This window comes from Bufo gargarizans, chromosome 1 (assembly GCF_014858855.1).
Source record: "Bufo gargarizans isolate SCDJY-AF-19 chromosome 1, ASM1485885v1, whole genome shotgun sequence".
NCBI lineage: Eukaryota > Metazoa > Chordata > Amphibia > Anura > Bufonidae > Bufo > Bufo gargarizans.
Window position 1 is genome coordinate 596,317,642 of NC_058080.1, and position 26,575 is coordinate 596,344,216.

General features: G+C 42.0%; 1 protein-coding gene across 2 annotated transcripts in view; it reads right to left on the bottom strand.

Annotated features, from left to right (window-relative positions):
• The window catches only part of SLC27A6 (solute carrier family 27 member 6), a 67,160-nt gene that overhangs the window by 15,644 nt on the left and 24,941 nt on the right, over positions 1-26,575 (bottom strand). For both annotated transcript variants that reach the window (XM_044275859.1, XM_044275858.1), the window contains exons 3-9: positions 23,491-23,700; positions 21,363-21,521; positions 16,997-17,121; positions 8,383-8,577; positions 5,304-5,394; positions 4,258-4,456; positions 2,436-2,533 (exon numbers count right to left, since the gene is read on the bottom strand). In XM_044275859.1, coding sequence (XP_044131794.1) covers positions 2,436-2,533; positions 4,258-4,456; positions 5,304-5,394; positions 8,383-8,577; positions 16,997-17,121; positions 21,363-21,521; positions 23,491-23,700 — 1,077 coding nt within the window. The remainder of the gene's footprint in view (positions 1-2,435; positions 2,534-4,257; positions 4,457-5,303; positions 5,395-8,382; positions 8,578-16,996; positions 17,122-21,362; positions 21,522-23,490; positions 23,701-26,575) is intronic.

Genomic DNA, 26,575 nt, shown 5'->3' on the forward strand with positions numbered 1-26,575 from the left:
GAGGACAACGAAGATAATTAAAGGAATTGCTGGATTTCAGTACCAAGAGAGGTTAACAAATTTGGATTTATTTAGTCTGGGACAAAAAGACATCTTAGAGGAGAACTAAATGACTATTGTAAGATCAGAGACTATGAAACTGTTTTCCAGATGAACTTGTGATGGTTGAATGCTTTGAATCTTGAATGTAAAATTTTGCAGGCTACAGGTACTAGATTTCTGAAGATGGAACGCTGAACCAGAGATTTATTCTGACTGCTATATTTGAAGTAGGGAACACATTTTTTTCCCTTAATCTGGGACAATTGGCATCTCTTTTAAAAGGATTTTTGCCTTCCTCCGAATCAACATCTGGATTCCCTGGATGGGGGATTATACAGTAGGTTTTTCTCCAACCTTACCAACTATGTAAGATATGAACCTAGCCCTAAACATTTTATCCAATATAGTGGGGGGTGTACCAGGACAATACACAAATGTGATTCCTTTTGGCACAAACACTACTTCAAAAAAGGATGTTTATAAAATATTTTTATTCAATAAAGAGACAACGCGTTTCAGAGTAAGTGCACTCCTTTCTCAAGTCTGTGGGGTCCGTGCTGATGCAGATAGCGTGGATTCTCAAAGCATGTGTCTGCATGGAACCCACATCTTTGACTCCACGCTATCTGCATCAGCACGGACCCCACAGACTTGAGAATGGAGTACACTTACTCTGAAATGCGTTGTCACTTATTACTAAATAAAAGATTTTATAAACATCCATTGAAGTTGTGTTTGTGCCAAGAGGTATCACATTTGTGTACTGCCCTGGTACACATCCCCCCCCTCCTCTGGAGAACCGGCCACTCCACTTACGAGGATTGAGAGGTACTGGCAGCACCGACCCACCGCTCTCACGAGTATTGTGCCCATATATGCACAACACTAAAAGGGGAGCACAATTCTTGGCACCTTTTGTTTCTGAATACCCTCTTAATTTCATACTACCCTATGAGCGACTTTCCCTTTTCTGCCACACGTACTTTATCCAATATAGGGACAGATATTGCTAGTTTTTATCAAGTATGATTGTAATGTCCCTTGTCACTGTATTTGCATTTTATTGAGGCTATTGTCACTGATAAATAATTAATTTGCTTTGCAATAGATGCGACTATGGAGCACTTTTTTGCCAAGTCCAAGCAGCTTACTGAATCTGAGATTTAAAAAACTATTACTGAAGTAATGAACTATTAACTTGAGTTACAGCAAGAAAAGCACTAAAGATGAAATTTATAAATACAGTTAATGTTCTTCAGTCATATATTTTGGAGTTTCCAGTTTTAATGCACCTATATATTTACAAAGTGAAGCCAGCCCTGCAAAACATGCTATACCTGCCTTTTCCTCAACTCTATACAAATTGCATAATTATCCGACCTTGTAGCACACGCCTGACAAGATTTTAAATAGTTGTATATGCAAAAAGAAAGCATTACCAGAGGTCAAATGGTAAATCTCCATTTAGATAGGCCTATGTGGTACAGATTCTTATAGGTTTGAGATCATTTTTCAGAAAGACTTCAATTTCTATTTGAAATATTGAAGTATGTTTATTGTACAATTAATAGCATTGTCGTAGGCATTCTACAAGTGTAGCATACACCAGCTAAAGGCTCATGGGCCCTGGTGCATAGGTTCAGCTTGGCCCCCCCTTACCTTAGTGGTTTGTGGCCAGGGAACCACATTGCCAACCCCACCCAAGCCAAATTCTTGACCTTACCCCTTCCCTCCAGCCAGAGTTGTAACTTGACCAACATGCACTTTCTATAATACTGGTGTCTTTGCAGCACAAGGGTCTTTAGGCCCATCAGGCTCCTGGGCCCAGTAGCGACTGACACCTCTGCACCCTCTATAGCTACACCTCTGGCATACATAACATATGGTTCTCCTTTCCTATTCATCCAAAAGGCATAGAAGAATAATAAAAAAAATTAAAGTGCCGTTTGGCTTATGGAAGATATCACAGTCCATGGTCTCAAAATCCATGGTTTTAATGAGGAAAGCCATCTCACCGTTCCTTCTCATAAGGAATGGGGCATTCCTATCTTCATTAAATGATGGCAGATTGCTAGAATATGCTATCACTTAATGATAAGTGGAGCTCTGACCTCTGAGACTCCCACCAATTAGGTAAAAGTAGTGAAGGCGCCACCAGACTACAGCAGCACTATAGCTCCTAGGAATATGCCATTCATGGAAATACCCTATTAACTGCTGTCAGGGCCAAGTCCAGTTTTCATCGGCCACAGAGCGATTGTCTCCTCTCCCCTTATACAATTAGAAGGAAGTCAAAAAAGGGTGGGAGGATCGGGATTCACAAGCTTTCTATAAAAGCCCTAGTAGCATTTAAACATCTTTATACATGTAAATATGGATATCTATATTTTTACCTGCTACCTCCACTCCATAGACATTGGCTTCTTGTATGGAGTCAAGCATTCCAATTATATCAGAGACTTCTGTCGTTGCAACGTTTTCTCCTTTCCACCTAGAAAAAGGAGCCATTGTTTTATTAAACATGCATCTTTCAGAGTTGTACCAAGCATATTTTCATTTTTTGTACCAGGATCCTAGTTATCTCCCTTTGAAGCTTGTGATTGAAGATTAATAAGCGATAAGCTACAACCTCACTGATAACGTACATCTGTAGACCTAGCTGAAGTGTGAGCCAAGAAAACCTCTACAATCTACACAGGAAGCACCATTATCCATGACCCAAATGTGGGAGTGAAATTACATCCTCTGGAGAGTCTTATGGGAAAACCTTGTGAAGCTTTTGCCTCTACAATTCATGCACAGGAATTTATACCACTTTGTCATTGTGGCATTGGACCATACTACTTTAAATTTAGGCCCCTGTAATATCCGTGCCGCTGCTCTCCACTTTCTGTTCTCAGGCTTAACACTCTGGAAGCAGCTTGGACGTCGCACTCAGCCAAAGACTTTTCACTCTACCGCTAAAATCTTCCGGCAGCGGGGCAGCCTGGCGGTGTTAATCCTATCCGGCATTGCTGGCTGAGTCCTGAAGCCTTTGGAATTCTGAACAAGTCTGGATCAGTGCAAGATAAGTATTGAAATGTATTTATCAAGTTACTCAAATTTTTTTGGGGGGGTTAAATGAATTCCGATACTCAGTTATATCAAACGTGGACATAACCTTCAAGAAAGTATTACAAACCACTGTGGTGGAGAAATATTGCTGAAATATAGGCAAAATAGTGCTAACATTTCCAATACTTCTGCATGCACATTAAAGGAGCCAACTGAAAATAAGTAAATGTTCTATTCATTTACTCTCCTTTTAAAACTTCCTGAGGTCATTGACCGAAACACTGAAATCATAGCTGTTGATTTCTAACATACTGTACATTCTGAATCAGCCCCTGCCACCTCCTTGTGTCATCTTATGTCTTCACAATGAGTCTAGTCATTCACATGTTGGTAGCCCAGTTGCACAAGGTTTTAAAAGTTGGCAGCTTCTCAATCTTTTTACACTTGACTGCCCACGCTGCTGGCCATTAACTCTGAAGAGCCCCTTTCAGACAAGCAGATTGATCTATAGCTTGGTGGGAAAATATTCAATAAAACCTGCTATTTAATCATTTATATCTTTGCTTTGTTGACTTCCTGTGAACCACTATCGGTACAGGAGGGAGGAGTTATCAGTGACTGACAGCATTGTGTGTGTAAGAGATAGCTGCCAGTCACTGAGGACACCTACTCCCTGTACCGATTGTTTTGTTCACCTCCTGTGATAGGTATATAGATATATAGATAGAGGTATATAGATACATCAGGTTTTACTGCATCTTTTCCCACAAAACTATATATCAATCTGCTCAGCTCCTCCTGCTCTATAACGTGCTGCCTGCAGATTGCATTGCATTTTGTGGCAACAGGTCCTCTTTAACCTCTGTTTAGAAGTCCAATAAGTAGGGGTATTCCACGATTGACAACTATCTCGTTCTGCACACATACACAGAAGGTTGCCTCATTAACATGTCAGTGTTCGGTCATTGCCCAAAACACTGGTGTGTGAATGAGGCTCAAGACTGCTGACCAGAATTCTAGAAACTGCACAGATTTAAATGAATAAATAGACATTCGAAGCAAGTATTGAGTCTTTATCTACAAAAATCCGCCTCCCCATGTGAAACTTTGCTGCGGAGTCCAAATGTAAGACGAAAGAACACTTCCATATATTTTACTGACCTAAATGTATCTCCAATTCTGTCACGAAAGTAAAGAAAACCATCATGATCTTGAACCATCAGATCTCCCGTGTTGAAAAAAACATCTCCTTTCTTAAATACGTTGCACAACAGTTTCTTAGTCGTGTGCTTTTTATTGCCAGCATAACCAAAGAAAGGATTAGCATGATTCACTCTGGATATCAGAAGTCCTGCTTCGCCTTGGGGAGGAGGAATAGGGAGAGGGGAAAGAAAGAAAAACTATTAATTCATACAATTGATGTAAACAATATATTATACATGTGTACGGGGGTGGTGTTTTGCATGAGTCAGTGGTCATGCATAGATGTGTGGCTTTAGTTTGGGGTTAGTTTGGGTTCAGATTGTTCTGAATGTTTTTTTTTTTTATATGCAACTTCCAACACTAACCCTTACATGTGTTTAATATACAGTTGATAAAAAATAAAATAAAATGTAAATCCAGGTTGTAATGCTAAATCATAGGATATTTATGTAGTGTGCAGTGCTTGGACATGTCTATAATGACTAGATAGTGGGAGTTTCAGATGCGGACCTATTCATTTCTATGGAGCCGTTGAAAATGCGGATAGTGCCATCCGCGTCAGTGATCTGTGGTTCCAGTCCGTCTAAAAAATAAAAATATATAACCTGTCCTATTCTTGTCCGCGGAAAACGGTTCGCGGACCCATTCAAGTCAATGGGGGCCGCTAAAAAACGAGGAGGCACACAAGATTGTCATCCGCCTCCGTTTTATTCCCATCATTTGCATGGCAAACCTGTCTTAGACTTTTTTTTACCTTCCTTTATTTTTGGAGGACCACCAGACATAAAGGAAGACACACGGAAACTGATCACGGAACGGAACACAATGGTCGTGTGCATGAGGCCCAAGACGGTAATATTGGGTATGAAATGTGTCCCTCTAGTGAAATTAGTAGTTCGGAACATACTTGCGTGTCACTAAGTGCACGTGGCTTATAATTGAACATACGTTTTAGGAGTCCTGTAAGTTTCAAACCATACATAAACTAGTACTACAGTAGTTACCGGTTTTTACTCTTTCACACCAGCCATCTTTGTTTTTGATTGGTTCATCTTTTTGAATGTCATATTTAATGAGGTCAAATGGAATGAGAAGCTGGAAACAAACCAAATTGATGCATTAATAAAATAAATTAGGATTTTGTCTAAACATGATAAAAAACACACAGTGATCAGGTTTCAATAGTAAGGGTCGCCATACACACAAGAAAACTGTCGGCCAAACACTACCATTCCTGATTCTTCCATATGCATCAGCTTGGCTCATCATGGGGGATCCCCACAGATCACAAGAACAAAAAGGTCCAGTTCCCCGGTTGTGATGGAACAGCAGGTTGTGCAAGCGCACTGCTGCTCCATTCATCCTTTACAGAGATAACACTGTACTCTGCCATCTTTGGTGCCCCTATAGAAAAAGAATAGAGCGGCCGTGTGCATGCACAACCTGCCGCTCCATCAGAACAGGAGGGTGGGACCCCTGTTTTAGTGAAAGGGTCCTAGCGGTCGGACCCCCCGCAATCAGCTAGTTAACTCCTACGCAATCATATTAAAAGGGGGTTGTGTCAACTTAAAAATCGGCAAACCCCTTTAATGTGATTGAGTTGAGATTGACAGACTATAAACTGCTAGTGATGCTTTGTCAATGACCACACAACCAAGGTGGTGCATCCTTTATTTTGGATTCTGCAGCAGGGTATACATGTTTTACGCAGGATCACATTAATACTGGGTGGCATCTCCCCTTGCTGCTATGCAAGCTGCCATATTCTCCTGTGGTAGGTCATTTCTAACTCATTCAACTTGGACTGTTCAGTCAAGGTGGTTTTTGGCTCCAGAGAGATCTGTTGCCCCATCCAGTCCCAGACATTATCAATGGCAGAGAGATCTGATGATAGAGCTGGCCTGGGGAGCTTCTGCTTACCTTGAAGTGCATGTTGTGTAGCACAGCGAGTGTGTATGTGGTAGGCATTATCTTGTTAGAACACCAACTCTAAATTGGTGGTTTCTTTTTTCATTTTCTGGTAGTATGTATGGTCTTACTTAACACTGCCAATATCTCCCCCCCCCCCCCCCCCCTTTCTTTGGTTAGAGTAGAACTCTACCCTTCTGGAGTCTAAAACTGGCCAAACCCACCAGCAGATGCTGGATATCCACAGATCCAATAGATATCTGTTGGTTCATCAATGTAATCTGCATCAGAGCCTCTTTCTCATGGGAAACCAGGATCAGATTTTGGCGATAACATGAAAATATGTCTGCATGATGCCTTGCATCTGTAAAAATAACCTGTGATTTTGAATTCCAAATCAGGAAATCATTGGATGAAAGGTGTCTGGTAATGGCTTGTCTCACTCTCCCTATTAAAATAATCATACATGGATGGGCAAGAAGATATGGGAATAAACAAGCACATGAGTGAACTCATGTGCAGTTAAACTAAACTCAAAAAGAACCTGTCAACATGAAAATTTAGCGCAATCTGCCAACAGCATGTTCTAGAGAAGGAGCTGAGCAAATTGATCTGTAGTTTTATGGCAGATTTGTTAAAACTTTTCTATGCCTGGGAGCCATGTAGGTGGTACCATCAGTGCCTGATAGCTAACTCTGCATGACTAAGCATATGGTGAATATAGAAGTAAATTTGAGGCACACAATTTTTTCACGATTTGCAAAAATAGGGCATTTATTCATTAGCATAAAATGCTGTCATCCGTAGGCCCACGGATGACAGCATTTTATGCTAATGAATAAATGCCCTATTTTAGCAAATCGTGAAAAAAATTTCTTTGTGTGCCTCAAATTTACTTCTATATTTATTGGCTATCCATAGCCCTTGGCTGGCACCTAAACGCTGAGCAAACAGAGTGCGGTTCTCAAATTTTTCCTAAGCATATGGTGAAGACTGAATAGGACTGTCCACATGACCCCTATGCATAGAAAGTGCAGAGGTTTAAATGATAATTACACACTTTACCGAATCTTTTCCCATAAACAATACATCAAACTGCTCAGCTCACTCTGCTCTATAAAATTCTGCCTGCAGATTGCACTGCATTTCATGGCGACAGGTTACCTATAACAATTTTTGTGGTATAGATATTGGCGACCTATCCTTAAACCTAGCAATGGTGAATTATATATATATTGGCTAGTGATTTACCTAAAGGGACTGTCACCAGTCTTGACCATGCTAAGCTGTTAACAGCACTAGGTAGGGGCTGGGGAGAACAGGATAAACAAAGAACTGGGGGTACTACAATTGGTTTGTAATGTAATGCCTTGTACGTTATGCCACCTTTCATGTAATACGCCTTGTTAACTAGCAGATGGGGTACAGTTGCCAATGATTGGCAACAGGAATGGAACTTACCATTCCATTCCTGACATCCTGGTGGGAGTGCACTGGTCCAAGTTCAAGCCAAGGGTGAGGCTGAGCTATGTAGAGTCAGTCTAAAGTTGCTGAGGAGAGTGTCTAAAGTTGCTGAGGAGAGTGTCTAAAACGCCAGTCTTTATAAATGTGCCCCCATATGTTCAATCATCTCTGCCTGGTTCTTTCATCATCATCTTATTCACTGCATCAAACCCAAAATTAGCAACGTCCTGATGTTGGACATCATGACACTACATCTAATCAGGGCCACTACTACTCCCATCCTGTGTTTTGGCTCCCACAGGGGCTTGCTGCACATAACCTTTGAGGATTCTTTTATTATCAGGAGTAGTGTGTATATGAAGTTTGTTCTGACAAATTCTATGCCTCAAGTGCACAGCCTCTCCTTTCTTTGAGACGGATATAGCATGTCACCAGGGGACCACTATAACAGTCAACTCAGCAGGGAGGAGGGTTCGGAAGTAGCTCAATGCAGAAAGCATTTTACTGTGAAATCCCACTACCAGCGCACTTGAGGAGCAGAATAACTTCATATTCAAACTACTACTAACAAAAAAACACAACACCACCACCACCACCACCACACACTGGCTCTGCAGCTCCTACCTAGTGCGGTTAGAAGTTTAGCATGGTCATAGGTGCTGATGGACTCCCTTTACAAATTGACTTTAAATTACTAGCACAATGCCTTACCTTGTAGAAGAAATTGCTGCGGCCAACAGAACCAATTTTTCCAGTGTGGTTCATAAAACAAACATTACCCTCTGTGGCTCCATATAGCTCACACATTTTTATATCTCCAAATCTTGTGACAAAATCTTTCCAGACATCAGTTCGGACACCATTTCCAACAGCCATGCGGACTTTGTGATCCCTTTCATTTTCTCTCTGAGTGAGCACAAAAAGTAAAAAAAAAAAGTTAAGAATAATCTATTGCTTGACAAAAAAAAAAAAAAAAAAAAAACATTGCTTTTGCATTGTGGTTCAACAGAATAATTTATAAAACTAAACTAACGAAACTGGCCTGGACAAATATGACAATACCTTTAAACTTAATATTTGTTTAACAAATATCTGCCTTTTGGAGGCAATGACTGCAATCAAGTGATTTCTTTAACTCCCAATGAGACTTCTGCACCTATCCACAGGTATTTTGGCCCTCACCTCATGAGTAAACTGCTCCAGCTGTCTCAGGTTTGAAGGGTACCTTCCTCAGACAGACTTTGTTTTAGATCATTATCCTGTTGGAGGACCCGTGACTTGCAACGGAGACCAACCTTTTTGACACTGGGCAGCACATTTCGCTCCAGAATACGTTGATAGTACTATGAAGTTTCAAGACTAAGAAGTCAACATATTACATCTAGTAGTTAGCCTCATTACAAAAACAGATGGCCATCAGGCCAGTGTTCTAAATTAAACACAAAAACACACTTTTAAAGAAATCTGTTCCATTACCACGGCTTCTAGCAGCCCCCATCAGACCTGAAGTGACCGGAACATGTAGTTATGTGACCAAGAACAAATTCCAGTCACTTCATGTCTGATAGGGGCTGCTAGAAGCTGTGGTAATGGAACAGATTTCTTTAAAAGTGTGTTTTTGTGTTTAATTTAGAACACTGGCCTGATGGCCATCTGTTTTTGTAATCCGGGTGGGTTAAGCTACTTTCAAACTAGCGGCAAGCTAGTCGGGTGAACAGCCTGTCTGATCCGTCCTGCCACTAGTGAACATGTGCCCCTGGACTGCCGCTCCATCCCCATTGACTATAATGAGGCGGGGGCGGTGTTCCGGCGGAGGCACGTTGAGAGGCTGCCGGAATAAGGCTACTTTCACACTAGCGTTCGGGTGTCCGCTTGTGAGCTCCGTTTGAAGGGGCTCACAAGCGGCCCCGAACGCATCCGTCCAGCACTAATGCATTCTGAGTGGACGCGGATCCGCTCATAATGCATCAGTCTGGCAGCGTTCAGCCTTCGCTCCGCTCAGCAAGCGGACACATGAACGCTGCTTGCATCGTTTGGGTGTCCGCCTGGCCGTGCGGAGGCAAGCGGATCCGTCCAGACTTACAATGTAAGTCAATGGGGACGGATCCGTTTGAATATGACACACTATGGCTCAATTTTCAAACGGATCCGTCCCCCATTGACTTTCAATGTAAAGTCTGGACGGATCCGTCTGAGGCTACTTTCACACTTAGAATTTTTTTTACAATATAATGCAGACGGATCCGTTCTGAACGGATCCACCGTCTGCATTATATGAGCGGATCCGTCTCAGACGGATCCGCTCTGAACGCAAGTGTGAAAGTAGCCTAAAACTACGACATGTCTGACATTTATTCCGGCAGCTTCGCGCCGTGCCTCCATTATAGTCTTATGGACAATGGGGGACGGAGCGGCAGTCCGGGGGCACACGTTCACTAGCTGCAGGACAGATACAACAGGGTGTTCACCCGACTGAACAGCCTGCCGGAGGTCCGTGCAGCTAGTGTGAAACTACCCCAACCCCTTTTAATTTGCCATCTTACAATTCCTTATTTTATGCTTTTTTTTTTTTTAAACAAAAACAGATAAAGCCATTTTTTACTTTGAGAAATGTGAGGATTTGTACACTTGTGGTCTACAACTTTGCCCTTTTGGGTGTAATGCCACCTGCCACTCTTAATCTCTCTGACATAGTACTGAGCCTGGTTTTTCAGGTGAACAGCTACATTTGCTGATGTGCATTAGTCTGGCATGGCACATGAAGACTGCTGTATCATGTTCAGACTGAATTGGCAGGTTCTGGTGCAGCTTCTGCTACTTGTGGTCAGAGATGGCAAAAGGCTGGCAACTCAGCAGAGGTGGATAAGGGGCAAAGGGGTGGCAGGCTTCTCTCCACAAACTGCATACACAGGGAGGGTATCCAGGTAATACAGCAAATTTTCCTCCCTTTCATGAACAGGAAAAAACTGTCTCCTATCAGTAGGTTAGCAAGCACACATGCTTGCTAGCCTGCCCAAGGATCTAGTTCTTTCCGGATCCAACCCCACTGCAATAATTGGTCATTATGGCCAGTGTCATAGTCAGCCTCATCCTCCTCTACCAGCAGCTACTCCTCCTTCTCCTCCAGTGGTAGATCCTCATCTTCCTCCATGGGATAGTCTGTGTAGGTACCCAACAGCCAACAAGATGTGTAAGCTGTTCTTCCACCATCCCTTGTTGCATCAGTTTCAGCGTGTGAATGAAGATAAATATAAGGGGGTGGCATTGTTTATGCAGAAGGTGTCCCTACTGAAAAATCTGGTGGCCTCTTCTAAGAGCCTAACTACTCCACATGCATCCCTGATGAGCTGCCACTGACTGAGGTCCAAGTAACACATGCTCCCGGCTGTAGTTGCCAGGGGAACAATACAATTATTTACCACTTTACTCTGCTCATAAAAATGCTCAAGTGAATGCAACATGGGATTCCAGAGACTTGAATGTCACAGGTCTGAACGTCTGGGGTCCAAACATGGCCACCCCATGGCCATACCCACCCAATGCCTGCCGTTTTATACATCAGACACTTCAACAATATCGCTGATAGCCAACATTGTCTCGATCATGGTCATTTAACCCCTCAGATGATGTGGTCAATTGTGCAGAGATTGAGGGAGCCATTTGGCTGCTCCCTTTGATCCTTTAAAGGGCCTGAGACCTGTCTGTCTGCAACAGGACTCCATAGTAACAGTGAATCTCCCATAGACTGCCATGGTAATTCATTGTTCTCTATGGGAGAAATTATCAGATGATTGCATGTCAAAGTTCCCTAGGAACGTTAATAAAAAAAAAATAAAAAAAAAAAAAAAATTATATATTATATATATATATATATATAAATTTAAAGTCTTTAAAAATATAAAATACAAAAATATGAAAATTTTAAGGGGAAATTTATCAAACTGGTGTAAAGGGAACTGTAAACTCGCTTAGTTTCCCATAACAAAGGAGCTGTGAAAAATGAAAGATGGAATCTGATTGGTTGCCATGGGTCTGAATTTTTTTATTCCACCTCATTTGAAAGTTTTTACAGCTTCCCACTACATTGTATCCAATTTAAGATGGTTTAATAATAATATTATTATTATTAATAATTTCAAGACTAAGAAGTCAACATATTACATCTAGTAGTTATTGTACATGTTGACATAAATATATATTGTGTTTAATTTGTCTTTACTTGCTAGAGTCCCACTAATCGGCACATTGTAGGACCAGGATTGAATACATTTTATAGAATGTATTTTATCTGTCTTGCTATTCTCATAGCCATATTTATTTATTCTTTTTTTTTTTTTTATTAAAGGACAAGTTGTACATTCTATCATTTAATGCAATGTATTCTAGCGACATCCATCAGAAGCATCCCATTAACTAAAAGTCGCATTAATACATGGGACAAAACCCTGGCGTAGACAACTGTCCTTTCTGAAACAGCAGCGAGTGAACACACTATACAGGCAAAGGCACAGCTCACTGAGCAGGACCGACCACATTCCTGTTCCTGATTCACTGGAGAATTTTATTTTCCTTTTAACAGATAACAAAGAGGGTCTTTCAGCTACAGAAGCTTCCAGAAAAGACACAGAGACCTACATGCTGCAGCAGACTACAAGTTTAGACTGCCTATTCAATATCAGAAGATCAAGAGTGTTATATTTGGGGAGATGTATAAAACATTCATTTAGTACAAAGGAAAAGTGAAGTTACTCATAGCAACCAATCACAGCTCTCGCTTTTAAACATCCCAGCAAAAAAATTAAAGCCAATTATATTGCAACGATCCAATACATCAACCTCCCTACTGAGCTTCTTCCACATACCTGGGCCGGCCAGCTGCATTTAGTTTGGAAGGTCTACTTACTGCCTAGCCTGGGGGTCGTGAGTTATTGCATTCGAATGCTCTGCTCATTTCTGCCATGTAGTTAGTTTTATTCATCTGTACTTACATTATAACTTATTCTCACAATATTAGCATTTTTTAAGACCTATATGGAAGGCAATCTGGTTGTTTTTCAACTTACCAGTTGTCCTTTTTGTCATTGAGGGTGACTATACTCTATGCCAACATCACAGCACACTATATATATTTTTTTAGGTTACCTGATGGTCCTGTGTGTTTGTTTAGATGCCATTTTGACAGAATTATGTATCTGTATGCGCACATTTTTCTACACATGGTGTTGGTTTATAATGTGTATGGTTGTTTACGTACTTTGCTCCTACCATTTCCCCTTTAGAGTTTCCACTGCCCAACATGTTATCTTCTAGCAGTTAGGGCACTTTAGTCTATTTTCACACTCGCGTTTGGGCCTTCCGTTTGAGAGATCCGTTCAGGGCTCTCACAAGCGGTCCAAAACGGATCAGTTTGCATTCTAATGCATTCTGAATGGAATTGGATCCGCTTAGAATGCATCAGTTCAGTCTCCATTCCACTTTGGAGACGGACACCAAAACGCTGCTTGCAGAGTTTTGGTGTCCGTCTGATGAAACTGAGCCAAACAGACCCATCCTGGCACACAATGCAAGTCAAAAGGGGGATGGATCCTTTTCTAGGACAATAGAAAATGGAGTAGGTTAGAGGCCAGGGATACCCAGGGAGTGAGGCACACTAGGGTCTTGTATAGCATTTTGCTCTAAGGATTTTTTGGGGTAAATTTATGGTATTTTTTAAATAAAAGCTAGAATTTAACTGTACTCTATGAAAAAAAGACTAGGAAAGTCTGCAATGTCTTTAATGACTCTTGTAAGCCAGCAATGACCGACACTGAAACACCGGTTTAATGGGGTTGTCCAACACCATATTTTTATTTATTTTTTTATTTAAAATTCTGCTGGGAGGGGTTGAAGAGGGGATTTTTGCTTCTTGGAAAATGGAGATTTATGTATATCTCAGTTTTCCATCCCTTCTATTCTATTCCTAGCATGTTGCAGTTGTTTCCCATACAACCCGAATATCCTGTGAATAATTACACCTCTTCCAGTCCTTCATATACCCCAGGGGCAACACACAACCCTCGCAGATACTTATATATAAAAATAGTTTACTGATAACATAGAGATGACAAAGCAATGGACATTATACATAAAGATACAGATAACACAATACATAGAGGACACCACCACACACAGCCACCTCCGTTCCTGTGCAACCTGGATGCTAAGCAAATGTGGCTAATAATGTGTATGTATATGAAGTATATCCAGAGTCCACCAATATACAGTCTACTGGATCTATTCTTCACATCCAGTACCTGACCATTAGTACATGTACATATAGAAACTCCTGCATAAACAGCATATATAATCTAACTGGTAATGCAATTGCCGACTACAAATATCTATATGTACACATATAAAGTCTACTGGGATATTATACTTATATACATACCCACATATGCACACATATAACTTAGCTTGCTCCTGAAGTGCTGTTGTTCCAGAGACAGAGACAGAGAGACAGAGAGACAGAGACTGCCTCACTCCCAACTTTCACCTATATCTACCTGTGTCCCAGCCCCCCACCATCGACTCCACCCTGTGACCATCCAAATATCTCCCCCCCCCATCTCTTGGTCAAGAGGATGTTGTTCAACTGCCTTAGATATGCTAACAAGGGACACAATGCTACTGGCCATACTGAATGGGTGAATAACACTGGGTCCAATTATTAGGCATATTTGTGTGGTCATCAGGATGAGGTTCTGGCTGAAAGCCATATTTCCCTTAACAGGGGTAATCAGTCAAGGAAAGCCTACTTACCTGCTCCCCAATATTAAGTTCTAGGTCCTCTACGCAGTCTTCACTATGCTGTGCGTAAACTTCTGGTAGGAATGGGGAAAGATGTGCCACTGTAGTCAATGACTAGCTGCAGTGGTGATGTGCCCCCAATTGGCATATGACCCAGCAGTGACATGCCAGTCGGTGGGTACATCACCACTGTGGTGCACATGACTGGACTGAGTCACAGTGGAAAACAGGAGTGGGCAAGTATGCTTCCCTTGACCAGTCCCGCTGGGTAGGAGCGGGGTGCTTAAACTATATGAAGTTAGACAGCCCAGTATATATTAGTCGTTTCTCTTTGTAAATCTTAGTGATACTTATTAAAGGTTATGCATATAGCTATATCATGGATCCATGTGTCATGTTTAATTTGGAGGCACCTAGAGGTTTTCTCTCTTACAGATTCATATCCACCATATCTATTACAGCAGTATTTTCCCTTAGGCACATTGACAGTTAACGTATTGCAGTTCATGAATTGCACACAGCTCTATAATGCAGAACGGATGGCCTGCTGCAGCCGGGTCCATGGATAAGGCTTTGCTACACGAATAAGGTGTTATTCAGTCACAAAACATTTAAAGAGGACCTGTCAGCAGACTCCAAAGAACCTCCAACAATTCGTAACAATCTTTTTCTTCTTGTTTTGTCAAAAGTACAAATTTCAGGAAAAGGAGATTCAGCCATCTCCCTTTTCGCTTCTCCCCCTCTTATACTAGCGCACGTGAGCCAGGAAGTTTAGGAGGTGGGGGCCATGGTTTATCCTTCATAGTCCTCTACACAGCGAGCTTAGCCATTTTCTTTGGCGAAAACTCCCAGTTACCAATAGCACGGGGTGGCCCACGAAAAGTAGCCCACCTCCAGCGATAGTATGACAAGATGAACGAGCAAGTGGATTATTATATTTTTTTTGTTAATTACACACAAGTCACAAAAGATGCTGAAAGTGGTCCCCGTTCACGTCTGTGCATCTTTGGGCACATCGGATTATGTTGGCTGATACTGCTTGCTGCTCCTCAATAGTGATGCTGCAGAAGAGAAAATGTCCTGCTTTTCCCAACAAGATGGGGCAACATGCTGCACCTCCCAGAACTCACTGGCACGGGTTCATCAACTGTTTACGGAGGAGCGAACTGTGAGCAAGCAGTTGTGGCCACCGCATTTCCCAGACTTTGCCACATGCGATTTTTATCTATGGGGAAATATACAGAAAGTGTCCGCTAACGATCCACATCCCTCGGATGAACTCAAGGAAAACAAAACATCACAAACACTATCCGCAGCATCACAAGCAGTATCAGCCAACATAATCTGACGTGCCCAAAGAGGCATAGATGTGAACGGGGACCACTTTTAGCAGTTTTTGCGAACATGTGGGTAATAACAAAACACACACACACACACACACACACACAGTCTACTTGCTTGTTCATCTTGTAATACTATTGCTAGAGGCGGGCTACTTTGTTGTGGGCCACCCTGTATAATATTAATGTGGTAACAATGCCAGCAGTCATGCACACACAGTACCAGCCATAGTGCCAACAGTAGTATGCTAAAGCTAAATGCACATGACAGTGAAAAATGGCCGTGTGACAGCCATTTTTTGCACCAGTGAGTCTATGGGGCTATTCACATGGCCGTTCTTTTGACGGCCAGTGAATAGTGGGGGCCTACATGGGGGACATTATTTTAGCTGGGGGCCTACCATCCTGTGGGTGTTCTCAGAAGGGTGGGTCTAGAAATAACTGCCAAATTCATCCATTTTTCATGTCAGTTTTTAAAAGGGGTTGTCCAAGTTATATTTATTGATAACCTATCCTCGGTATAGGTCATCAATATACAAGAGTATAGAAGCGATCCGTACCATTGAAATAAATGGGACGGCTTGGGTGTAATTACACCTGATCACCGCTGCAGATGCAACGGCGAGCAGGTAAACAATGAAGAGGAGGCAGCGCTGGCACGGCGCGCGTCTCCTCTTCAAACGGCTGATCGGCTGGGGTACCGGGTGTCCGACCCCAGCAGATCTGATATTGATGACCTATGGATGCACACACTGATGCAAAATGGCAATTAAAAACTGACAGTGTGTGCATGAGGCCTTATGGTACCAGCCATGTACAAGCAGTAGTACACACTGCATCAGCCTCTTTGTCCTTTTTTTTTATTTATTTTTTAAAGAGTTGATAGTATTTTAAAATGACGTTCACAGTGGGAAAAATCAGTGGTGGACTTCATGTAAACAAGAGCTTCAGTGCACCAAGGGCCACGCCTAGCACTGGAAAGCTGAGTAGCTGATGTGCACTGAAGCCGTCATTTCCATAAAGAATGAAATAAAGGTATCTTCAAGAATGTTGCTGCTGATTTTCACAAGACAGGTATAATTTTATTAAGCAGAATCAACCCTACCAGGATGTATTCCTGGTTTAATAGAGGTTATCCTACTGATGGATGCTCTTTAAATGTCTAAAATAGGTAAATGGTTAAATTGCAGACTTACCACAGGCTGTTTGCATAAATAACGGCAGAGCTCCCCAATGTATTGAAATACTGTAACCTTATACGTTTTGCAGTCATCCCAAAATTTGCTTGCCGAGAACTTATTTCTCAATACACATGTTGATCCTGTTCAGTATACATAAAATAGTAAATCAAGATAAATGGAGACATGAGGCTGCGCTCTTAAGGGTTCTTGTACATGGCATAAAATGTATATTAATGAGCACACCTACGCTTTGAGGCAATGGAACCTTAACATGATTTCTTTATCACCACCTGTTAGGCCTAAGGACTCATTGGCAATTCATTTCTATTTAGGAGACAGTGGAGACTGAAAATTATACCCGAAAGGCATTTCTGTAGCCTGCAACAGTGTACTGACAAGTATTGTGCTAAAAACTAGCGAAAGTCTTCCGTTTTCTGCTCCAATTAAGGCAATATTAAAAAAGGAGTAGCCCGAGTACTTTGAAACCACTAAATATAATCAAATAATAAAATTAAGTTATACTTAACAGTTAGTAACACCTGCAGTAAAGCCATCAGGCAGAGGAACAGGCTGCAGGATAGCTTTACTAGCCTTAGGCCTCATGCACACGACCGCTCCATTTTTTTGTGGTCCGCAAACCGTAGATCTGCAAAAAACAGAAGCCGTCCGTATGCCTTTCACAATTTGCGGAACGGGGGGCCCATTGTAGAAATGCCCATTCTTGTCCGTTTAATTTTTTTGGCGGGGTCACGGAACGGAGAAACTGATGCGGACAGCACTCGGAGTGCTGTCCGCATCTTTTGCGGCCCCATTGAAGTGAATGGTCCGCACCCGAGCCGCAAAAACTGCGGCTCGGATGCCGACCAGAAAAATGGTTGTGTACATGAGGCCTTAGGCTACTTTCACACCAGCATCTTTGCTGAATCCGGCATGGTTCAGCAAAAACGCTTCAGTTACCGATAATACAACCATCTGCATCCATTATGAACGGATCCGGTTGCATTATCTTGAACATAGCCAAGACGGATCAGTAATGAACTCCATTGAAAGTCAATGGGAGACAGATCATTTTTCTATTGCTCCAGAAATGGATCCGTCCCCATTGACTTGCATTGTGGGTCTTGCTCCGCTTCCCCATGACAGAAAGCAAACCGCAGCATGCTGGTTCCGGTATGAGCACGCAACCAAATGGAACAGAATGCATTTTGGAGCATTCCGTTCTGGCCTCATTCTCAATGGGGACAAAACGTAAGTGTTTTCCGGTATTGAGACCCTATGACGGATCTCAATACCGGAAAATATTAACGCTAGTGTGAAAGTAGCCTAACTCTCCTGCCATTTCCAGCACTGCAGCTTCAGATCTCTGCGATGGTTTACGTGGCTGCAGTGGTGACATGCTGAAAACCAAACACTGGTCTCAGCAGTGAGCCCAGTGATTGACTGCTGCGGTCACATGGTATATATGACTACACCAACTCTGCAGAAACAGACTGGAATGGTAGCAGTGGATGGTTTCAGTTTTTATTTTACTAGATTATGTTTTGAGCAGGCTTTAAACAGCCCCTTTAAGTATATGAAGAACGTAAAGAGCAATATAATCTATACAAAGCACTCAATGACACCAGCATACAGAGCATGGCTTGTCCTACCAGGCAGAGTGGGTACAACCCCTCTTTTGTGCAGAGACTCTGCTGTTCTGGTGGACTGCCAATAATACATCTTTGTGTTTGGTATACTGTATGTTGCTGTATTAGCCCAATGTATAGGAGATAGAGATTAGAAGTGCTGCTGAAGTCTAGAAAGTCTATGAAGTAGGACAATCGGAAAACTTTTTGTCGCCCTAATGATATTGATCTAGGTGTGCAGGTCCACCCAAGCCATCCAACAGATGCAAAATAACTGAGGTTTACTGGTTCTCGGTCAGATGAGAGCTGGTTTGGAATATCTCATAGTGCACAAGGCTGCCATTGTAAGATATGCTGGCTGTTATCCGTCTCATGGATAGATTGATGGCTTGTACATACCTGGCTTTTGGCATATAGCCTTTGTGTGGTTGTATGTTGTACATAATAGAAGTCAAAGATGCATCCAGCTATCCTTTTAATGCTGTTTCCAAACCATTTTGGTGGTGTTTCCATCAATTTCAAACTTTTTTTTTTTTATTATGAACCAGACACCCTCTTCTCTACTGAGCAGGGGTGCCTGGTTGTCTCCCATTGACTTCCATTATACTCTGGTGCTCGGCTGAGCACACGAATATAGCAATGCGTTTGGGCCGAACACCCGCATACATTGGTGCTCGCTCATCACTACTATGAAGCAGTCTTCAGTCAGTCTTAAGCAGCGAGGAGAAGCTGTATTCTGTGAGGACTTTTTAAAACTCCTCATTTCAGCAGTCTGTCTCAGCACTCAGAACCCCACCAATGACATCAAAAGCTCTTCGGAAATGGTTATTTTTTTTAAAAGGAACTTGTCACATTGTCAACATGGTGTCTGATCTGAAGGCAGTATATCAGCGCAGGAGAGGCTAAGCAGATTGATCGCTTTGTGTGACAATTGTCAATAAAAACTTGTATTTTATTCATTTAAATTCCTGCTCATTCTGGCCTTTGAAGTCAAGGAGATGGTCCTATCACCGACTGACAGTCTGCCCTCTATGACTGTGTATACAGAGATAGCTGGCAGTCACCGATAGGACCGGCACCTTGACTTTGAAGAGGAGCAGTCGCCTCTCCCGATAGATCTGTTTTAGTAACTACTTACATTTCCCAAGTAACAATAATTCTGGAGCATCCATTTTTATGACTCTACGATGTGCCATTTATTGATTTTTCCTGCTAGAAGTTAGGCGTGAATTACTAGTAGTTTGCAATGAAAGTCCAGATGGGTGTTATCAGTTACACTGTGTCCCTGCACAGTCTGATACTATCCAGTTAGTGCTGCCAGTGTCAGACTGGTAACACCCATCTAGGCCTTTATTGCCAACTGCTAGTATCTCATCATAACATCAAACAGGAATAATAAGGTAATGGCACAACATTTATTCATAGATGCTCCAGGCTTGAAATCATTTTAAAACAGTTGCTCAGACATGTCCACAAAGTGTCATCAGTGGGATTCAGTGTTCATTTCCATAAAGAGGGTGGCATGTAATTAAAACTAGCACAGTGGCTCAGTGGTTAGCACTGGTGCCTTGCAGCGCTGGGGTCCTAGGTTCAAATCTGACCAAGGACAACATCTGCGTGAAGCTGGTATGTTCTCCTTGTGTTTGTGTGAGTTTCCTCCGGGTACTCCCGTTTCCTCCCACACGCCAAAGAAATACTGATAGGAACTTAGATTGTCAGCTCCACTGGGACAGTAAGTGATGACAATGTCTGTAAAGCACTACAGAATACGGCAGCGGATTCGGAGACTCCTGTACACATTGGATAACCTTCCAACGTAACACTTTTCTAATAAATCTTTTATAATATACATACTTTTGTAATATACACAGCCACATTAGAGCTCATGCACACGGCCATATGCATAAAAAAAAAATTATATATATATTTAAAAAAAATAAAATATGGATGATGTCCATGTGCATTCCGTATTTTGTGGAACAGTCTTATCCTTGTCCAGACACAGAAAGAAAAGAAAATGTCCTTAAATGGATTGTTTGGGACTTTTCTTATCTTCATGCAGCCCTCTTGTTCTTGTCTTATTTTTGACAAATAAAGGTAAAGCCACACTTTCAGGTTCCTTTTGGAAGCCAAAACCATGAGTGTATAAAAGGAGAGACCATGTAAAAGGACAGATACGACTCCTCTTTTCTGAGTTCACTCCTGTTTTTTGGCTCCCAAAATTGCATCAGAAAAATTGACTGTGTGGCCATACCCATAGCGCCCTCCCAGTGGCACCCACTGATGCACTTGTAAAAATGATGCTCCAATCCACAAGAGGGTCTTCCATGTCTATACAATGTATGGATCTGCTGTATGCAGAGGCTTTTTTCTACAGTAGAGTCTTTCCCCACTGCAGCCACACATGTCCTTTGTATACAATGTATGTACTGTTTGCAGTCAGGGAGGAGAACACCCATAGGTTAGGACTGTGATGGCTAACCTCCAGCATTTATATATATATATATATATATATATATATATCCCAAAAAACGAGGCAGCACTCCAGAATAGCGTGAAAGGGTGAAGACCCCAAACCTTAATCCCCCAGTGTACACCATCTGACTGTGCTGCTGCGGTATTTGCAAGTGTATACTTTTAGAAAACACACTTTGCAAAATCCACCTTTGCTAAAAAAAAGAAATATAAATCCCAGACAATACTTTTAAATTTGCGTTGATATTGTGCAAAGTAAAAAATTACTAAATTAACCGTACCTAGATAAACACATCCACCAATCCCAATGAGAGAAGCAGCACTATGATACAAAGGTAGAGTGATGTATACTATGTCATCCGGGGTGCCCCCAAATGCCCATATGCCAGCAGCCCCTTTCAGTGCTTGTAGCTGGCTAATAACAGCCGCTTTAGGCAAACCTGTGAAAAACACAAAGACAGACATTTGTTAAGTAATGCTTTCTAATAGAATAGTGGCAGATGATACTCCATTTAGAAATGCAACATTTATGTAAATCAATATCATATGACATAACTAAATACAAAATGTACTTATGTTTCCCATAAATCCTTTACAGAGCTTAGAATGTATTAAAAAGGGGTTGTCTCACTTCAGAAAATGGCATTTATCATGTAGAGAATGTTGTTAATACAACATTAAATTATAAATGTTCTTAATAATGCATTGTGATTGTCCATATTGCTTCCTTTTCTGGCTGGCTTCATTTTTCCATTACATTATACACAGCTTGTTTCCGTGGTTATGACCACCCTGCAATCCAGCAAAAACCCTTAAAGTACTTCCCTACTGCTGTAATGATCATTTATTAGATTTATATAAAATGATCTGACAGGGGCAGAAACCTCTGGTACTCCCACGGTTTCAAAACTACAACTACCAGCATGCACTCCTTCTAGGCTGTTTTAGAACAGTGTTCTGAGGACAGCCTAGAGAGTACATGCTTTGAGTTGTAGTTTCATAAAAGCTGAAGTGCAGGAGGATGCTATCCGCTGTAAAAACAAAAACATAATTGCCCATAAAATTAAAGAAGTTATAAAAGGCTAAACAAACATGACTGCCAGCTTCCATACATGGTGTTCCCTTCAGGGGTTAGGATAGGTCATCAGTATCTGATTGGTGCGTGTCTGACACCCAGGACTCCCGCCGATCAGCTGTTTGAGAAGCCACCGGCACTCACAGTGGTGCCACATCCTTTTAGCACACCGCTGTACATTGCATACTGGCAGTGCTTGGCATCACAGCCTCATTACCAATGGGGTGGGGCCAAGATGCACCTAGCCCATGTGACCAATGAATGTGATGTCACATTGCCTAGGCTAAACGGCGGCGGTCCTGGGCTTTGGACGGCCACAGATCAGATACTGATAGCCTATCCAGAGGCCAGTTCATCAGTTAGCATATCTCGGAAAACGCCTTTAAATGAATAGGCCTTAACATTAATACCAAACTCAGACAAGCGTGGAACTGGTTCTGGACAAAACTATGGGGGGGTCATTTATTAAGACCAGAATTTTAGACACCAGTCTTGATATACCATACTGCTGGTGGTGGATCTACCAGAGTTGCCTCTACATAACTTCAGCAGATCCACCTCCACTTCTAAAATGTAAGGAGGCTTCCTAGCATTCGTAACATTTAGGCCATTTTGTACATCTAAGGCCCCATGCACACGGCCGTTGTTCACAGCCGTGTGCGGGCCGTGGAACCGCGGCCTGGATCCCTCCTGAGAGCAGGAGCGCACGGCGTCACTGGTTGCTATGACGCCGTGCGCTCCCTGCACAGTACAGTAATACACTGGTATAGATCATACCAGTGTATTACTGTATTGCGGCGGCAGCAGGGAGCGCACGGCGTCATAGCAACCAGTGACGCCGTGCGCTCCTGCTCTCAGGAGGGATCCAGGCCGCGGTTCCACGGCCCGCACACGGCTGTGAACAACGGCCGTGTGCATGGGGCCTAAACCAGTCATAGAAAATGGTAAACGAGACAAGCTTGCCGACCCTTCCCCACATGGCATGCCCACTTTAGACGGGAGTGGGGGAAAAGGACCTTTGCACCGCAATTTGCGCCAGAAATACGTCCAATATAGGAGTTTTTCTGGTTAGTAAATGAGTCCTTATGTTTCTTAATATCATACAATTCTAAGTATATAGGAAATATAATAAAGTGGTTTCCTGCTGACATCTAAACTATAACAATTAACCAATTAACTATGGAAAGTGGATTTATATCAGGAACTGTCAGTAATATTCATTCATTTCCATATAAATTATCAGATTATGACATTTGGTTCATTTATTAGGAGTTTCCGTATATAACAAACAGGCATTACATAAAAAGCCATTTGTGGACATCATATGTTCATACCTGTAGTCCCTGAAGTGAAAATGAACAGTGTTGCAGCTTTTATGCTGCTGACAAAGCGCAGCTTTTGGGGCACAGGTTCATCAGATACAGTGTCCAGTTTGTCTAGGACAGTATTTACACCTGGAAGAGTAGTTTCGGCAGCCATTACCCAAACTGAAATGTTGTCTTCCTGTAGATTTGGCAAGACTTCTTCCAATGAATCAAGCATATCTTGTAAAATAAAAATACAAAACCATAATAAATACAAAGGCAGCAGAGAATGGGAGAAAATGTAATGTAAAATTGGGGGCTTATCTGAATCCAAAGGGTACATCTACTGTTTCTTTTGCATTTTGACCGCTGTGGTCATGTGACACAAAAGCAGGATTTCACATTTTCAGAACAGTAAAAAAAAAGTGTATTTGAGGTTAGTTTTTATACTGGAGTTATTTTTTCCCTCCACATCTGTAGGTGGCACTGAAAGGAGCAATGCTCAAAATGTTGAAAAATGTTTCCGCAAGAGACCCAAAAAACTCCCTATTTGTAACTTTTTGAAGCCAGAATTCTGGCATCCAGGGCTTGATAAATTCCTTCATTATGTTCTTACAATGTGAGCAACAACTGTACTGTTATTGGATACATCAGCAAAATATCCCCTCTATTCTGGAGATATTGACCATAGCTGTGAACAGAGTCTGAGGGTGGAGACGGTAATGGCATGTGGCCAAGATGAATTAACTGATCATTAAGTGGCCACATGATTTTGTCAGGAAACAGCTTTTTCAGCCTTTAGAACCATGTGGCCATTACAAACCGATTAGCAAGTAAGGGTCCATTCACAAGTCCGTTGTTCTGGGTCTGCATCCGTTCTGCAATTTTGCGGAACTGGTGCGTTGCCATTCATTTCAATGGAGCCGCAAAACATGGGCATTTCTAGGTCAGTGTTTTGTGGATCCTCAATTTGTAGACTTGTGAATGGACCCTAAATCAGATGTTTTCCAACAAAATCATGCAGCCATTTAATCAATTTAAGGCCTCTTTCACACGAGCTGGATGCGTTGCGGCAAACCTGCGTGAGTAGGTACGCAATTGCGGTCAGTTTTGACTGAGATTGCGTTCCGTTCAGTTTTTATTGCGCGGGTGCAATGCATTTTGCACGCGCGTGATAAAAAACTGAATGGTAGTACCCAGACCCGAACTTCTTCACAGAAGTTCAGGTTTGGGTTCAAGGTTGTGTAGAGTGTATCATTTCCCCTTATAACATGGTTATAAAGGGAAAATAATTGCATTCTGAATACAGAATGCTAAGTAAAATAGGGCTGGAGGGGTTAAAAAAAATAAATAATTTTTTTTTACTCCCCTTAATCCACTTGTTCGTGCAGCCGGCATCTCTTCTGTCTTAATCTGTGAGGAATAGGACCTTTGATGGCACCATTGCGTTCATCACATGGTCCATCATAATGGCGATGGATCATGTGATGAGCGTAGTGACGTCAAAAAGTCCTATTCCTCACGGATGAAGACAGAAGAGATGCCGACTGCGCGAACAAGTGGATTAAGGAGAGTTAAATTTATTTTTTTAACTCCTCCAGCCCCATTTGTCTTAGCATTCTGTATTCAGAATGTTGTTTTCCATTATGACCATGTTATAAAAGGGGAAAATAATAAAGATCGGGTCCCCATGCCGATCATCTCCTAGCAACAGTGCGTGAATATCGCACCGCATCCGCACTTGCTTGCGGATGGTTGTGATTTTCACGCAGCCCCATTCACTTCTATGGGGCCTGAATTGCGTGAAAAACGCACAAAATAGAGCTTGCTGCGATTTTCATGCAACGCACAAGTGATGCGTGAAAATCACCGCTCATGTGAACAGCCCTATAGAAATGAATGGGTCCGGATTCAGTGCGGGTGCAATGCGTTCACCTCACGCGTGTGAAAGGGGCCTAAAGGAAGAAAAAAAGGTTTCAGGCTCCACATCATGCCTGTCCTATAGGGTCATACCCCAACAATATGCGTTTTCTAATAAGCATCAGGTACAACCCTGATGAGCCTTTAAAATTAGAAAGACAACGTGTCCTCTTGTCTCAAAAACAGCAGGGCTGATAAAGTATGAAATGTTTACTTCGCATAATTGGTTCAAATGATCAGCATGCAGTACTTTGTAGACTCACTTTTGGCTCCAGTTCTCTTATGAAATGAACAAGATTCATAGTAGAATAACACATGGCAGTAAGAAGGGGGGGGGGGGGGGGGGCGAGGGGGAGAAGAATCCCCTGACTGAGGCCCTGAATTAACAACTTTGTGACAGAGCCTGCCATTTAGAAGGGAAAGAAGCACAAAAAAAAAAAAAAAAAAAAGTGCACAAGGGTTACATTTAACACTGCCATCATGAAAGATAAGTTTATTCCTGCCCAGTATTCCCTCATGCACACGGCCATTCGTTTTTTTTGCGGTCCGCAAACAACGGAAACCGCCCGTGTGCCTTCCGCAATTTGCGGAATGGAACGGGCGGCCCATTGTAGAAATGCCTATTATTGTCCGCAAAATGGAACGGAGTAACGGATGCGGACAGCACACGTTGTGCTGTCCGCATCTTTTGCTGCCCCATTGAAGTGAATGGGTCAGCATCCGAGCCGCCAAAACGAGGGCTCGGATGCAGACCCAAACAGCCGTGTGCATGAGGCCTTATCCTGAAGATTTCCTTCAAAGTCCTTAGACAACCTGTGATATTCAGTGTAGATTGAGGGTTCTTGCTTCACTCAACAGCTGCTCATACGTTATTTTTAGATGTTTATCAGTTAGTTTTGTGCAGTTTTTCTGCCTGCACAATCTATAAAAAAGACACAGTATAGCAGTTAAGACTGTGCTGTACAGATCCAATACTGTGAAGTGGATCAAATCTTAAGAACATGTGTTCAACAGATGCACTTGCAGAAGACAAAAAACTGTGGGCCACTGTCCAAGTACATACAGGTCCTTCTAAAAAAATTAGCATATTGTGATAAAGTTCATTATTTTCTGTAATGTACTGATAAACATTAGACTTTCATATATTTTAGATTCATTACACACCAACTGAAGTAGTTCAAGCCTTTTATTGTTT